The sequence below is a fragment of the Penaeus monodon genome, chromosome 20 (assembly GCF_015228065.2).
Source record: "Penaeus monodon isolate SGIC_2016 chromosome 20, NSTDA_Pmon_1, whole genome shotgun sequence".
Taxonomy (NCBI): domain Eukaryota; kingdom Metazoa; phylum Arthropoda; class Malacostraca; order Decapoda; family Penaeidae; genus Penaeus; species Penaeus monodon.
This window is the reverse complement of record NC_051405.1, coordinates 18,978,079-18,978,952: the sequence shown is the minus strand read 5'-3', so window position 1 is coordinate 18,978,952 and position 874 is coordinate 18,978,079. Positions and strand designations below refer to the sequence as shown.

At 36.0% G+C, this 874-nt stretch overlaps 1 protein-coding gene across 1 annotated transcript in view; it reads right to left on the bottom strand.

Moving 5' to 3' along the window:
* LOC119585930 (probable serine hydrolase) overlaps positions 1-874 on the bottom strand; it is an 8,531-nt gene that overhangs the window by 5,314 nt on the left and 2,343 nt on the right. Inside the window, exons 2-3 of the mRNA XM_037934650.1 lie at positions 395-598; positions 53-217 (exon numbers count right to left, since the gene is read on the bottom strand). Of these exons, the coding sequence (XP_037790578.1) occupies positions 53-217; positions 395-560 (331 nt within the window). The 5' untranslated portion in view covers positions 561-598. The remainder of the gene's footprint in view (positions 1-52; positions 218-394; positions 599-874) is intronic.

The following is an 874-nucleotide window of genomic DNA, read 5'->3' as shown; positions in this document are numbered from 1 at the left end:
ATTTCAATTCAGAAAATTTCTCCAACTTGCACATAACTAACTTCAACACTTTATACCGGAGGAAAGGGAGAAGACCTGCCATGTCCTGGTAAGTCAATGGCAAGAATTCTCAAATCGGACTTCAAAAGAGGCACTAATCTGTCGAAGCTCCCTGCGTTGTCTTGCCAGCCATGGACAGCTAAAACTGGCTTGCCTGATTCGGGTCCCCACTCCTTGCCTGTGATAAAATTTTAGGAGCACAGAAGGCCCTTAGTATCGATACTGTCAATTATTCTCTCTCTCACTCTCTTTCCTATCATCACGGGCAAATTTCAAGTATTTCTTTGTATTTCATGAATATTCTTGATGAAGTTCAAACATGAATAAGTATTTCAGGGAAAAAAAAGTTATATACCTGCAATAACACCCCATGGAACTTCAATTCTAACTTCCTTCGAACCATCGTCATTGACAGTAGAGGTGTAGCTCCTGAAAGTGTAGAATCCCATTTGCTTTGCTTGTACTTGCCAATAATGAGAGTAGCCTGTGCATGACCGCAGAAAACATTTCAAAATGCTCATTTTCCTTTGAATCAAATATTTAATTTATCTCTTTGAATCTGTAAAAGATAAAGTGAAAGACTAAATCAGTATAAATAAATAGGTTAATGGTTATTAGTCATAAAGAAAATAACTTAATTACTGTGTGATAGACTATTAACATACACAAACATTAAGATCAGTACATAATAATGTGTATTACTTAATAAATAGTTAGCTCCTTATGAAAAATAACCTAAATCCTAAAAGCAGGGAAAGATAAGGGGCTAACATGCAGATGCTCTAAATCATCTAACTATTTAAAAAAGTATCATGATGCCATGTTGCACCCCCCC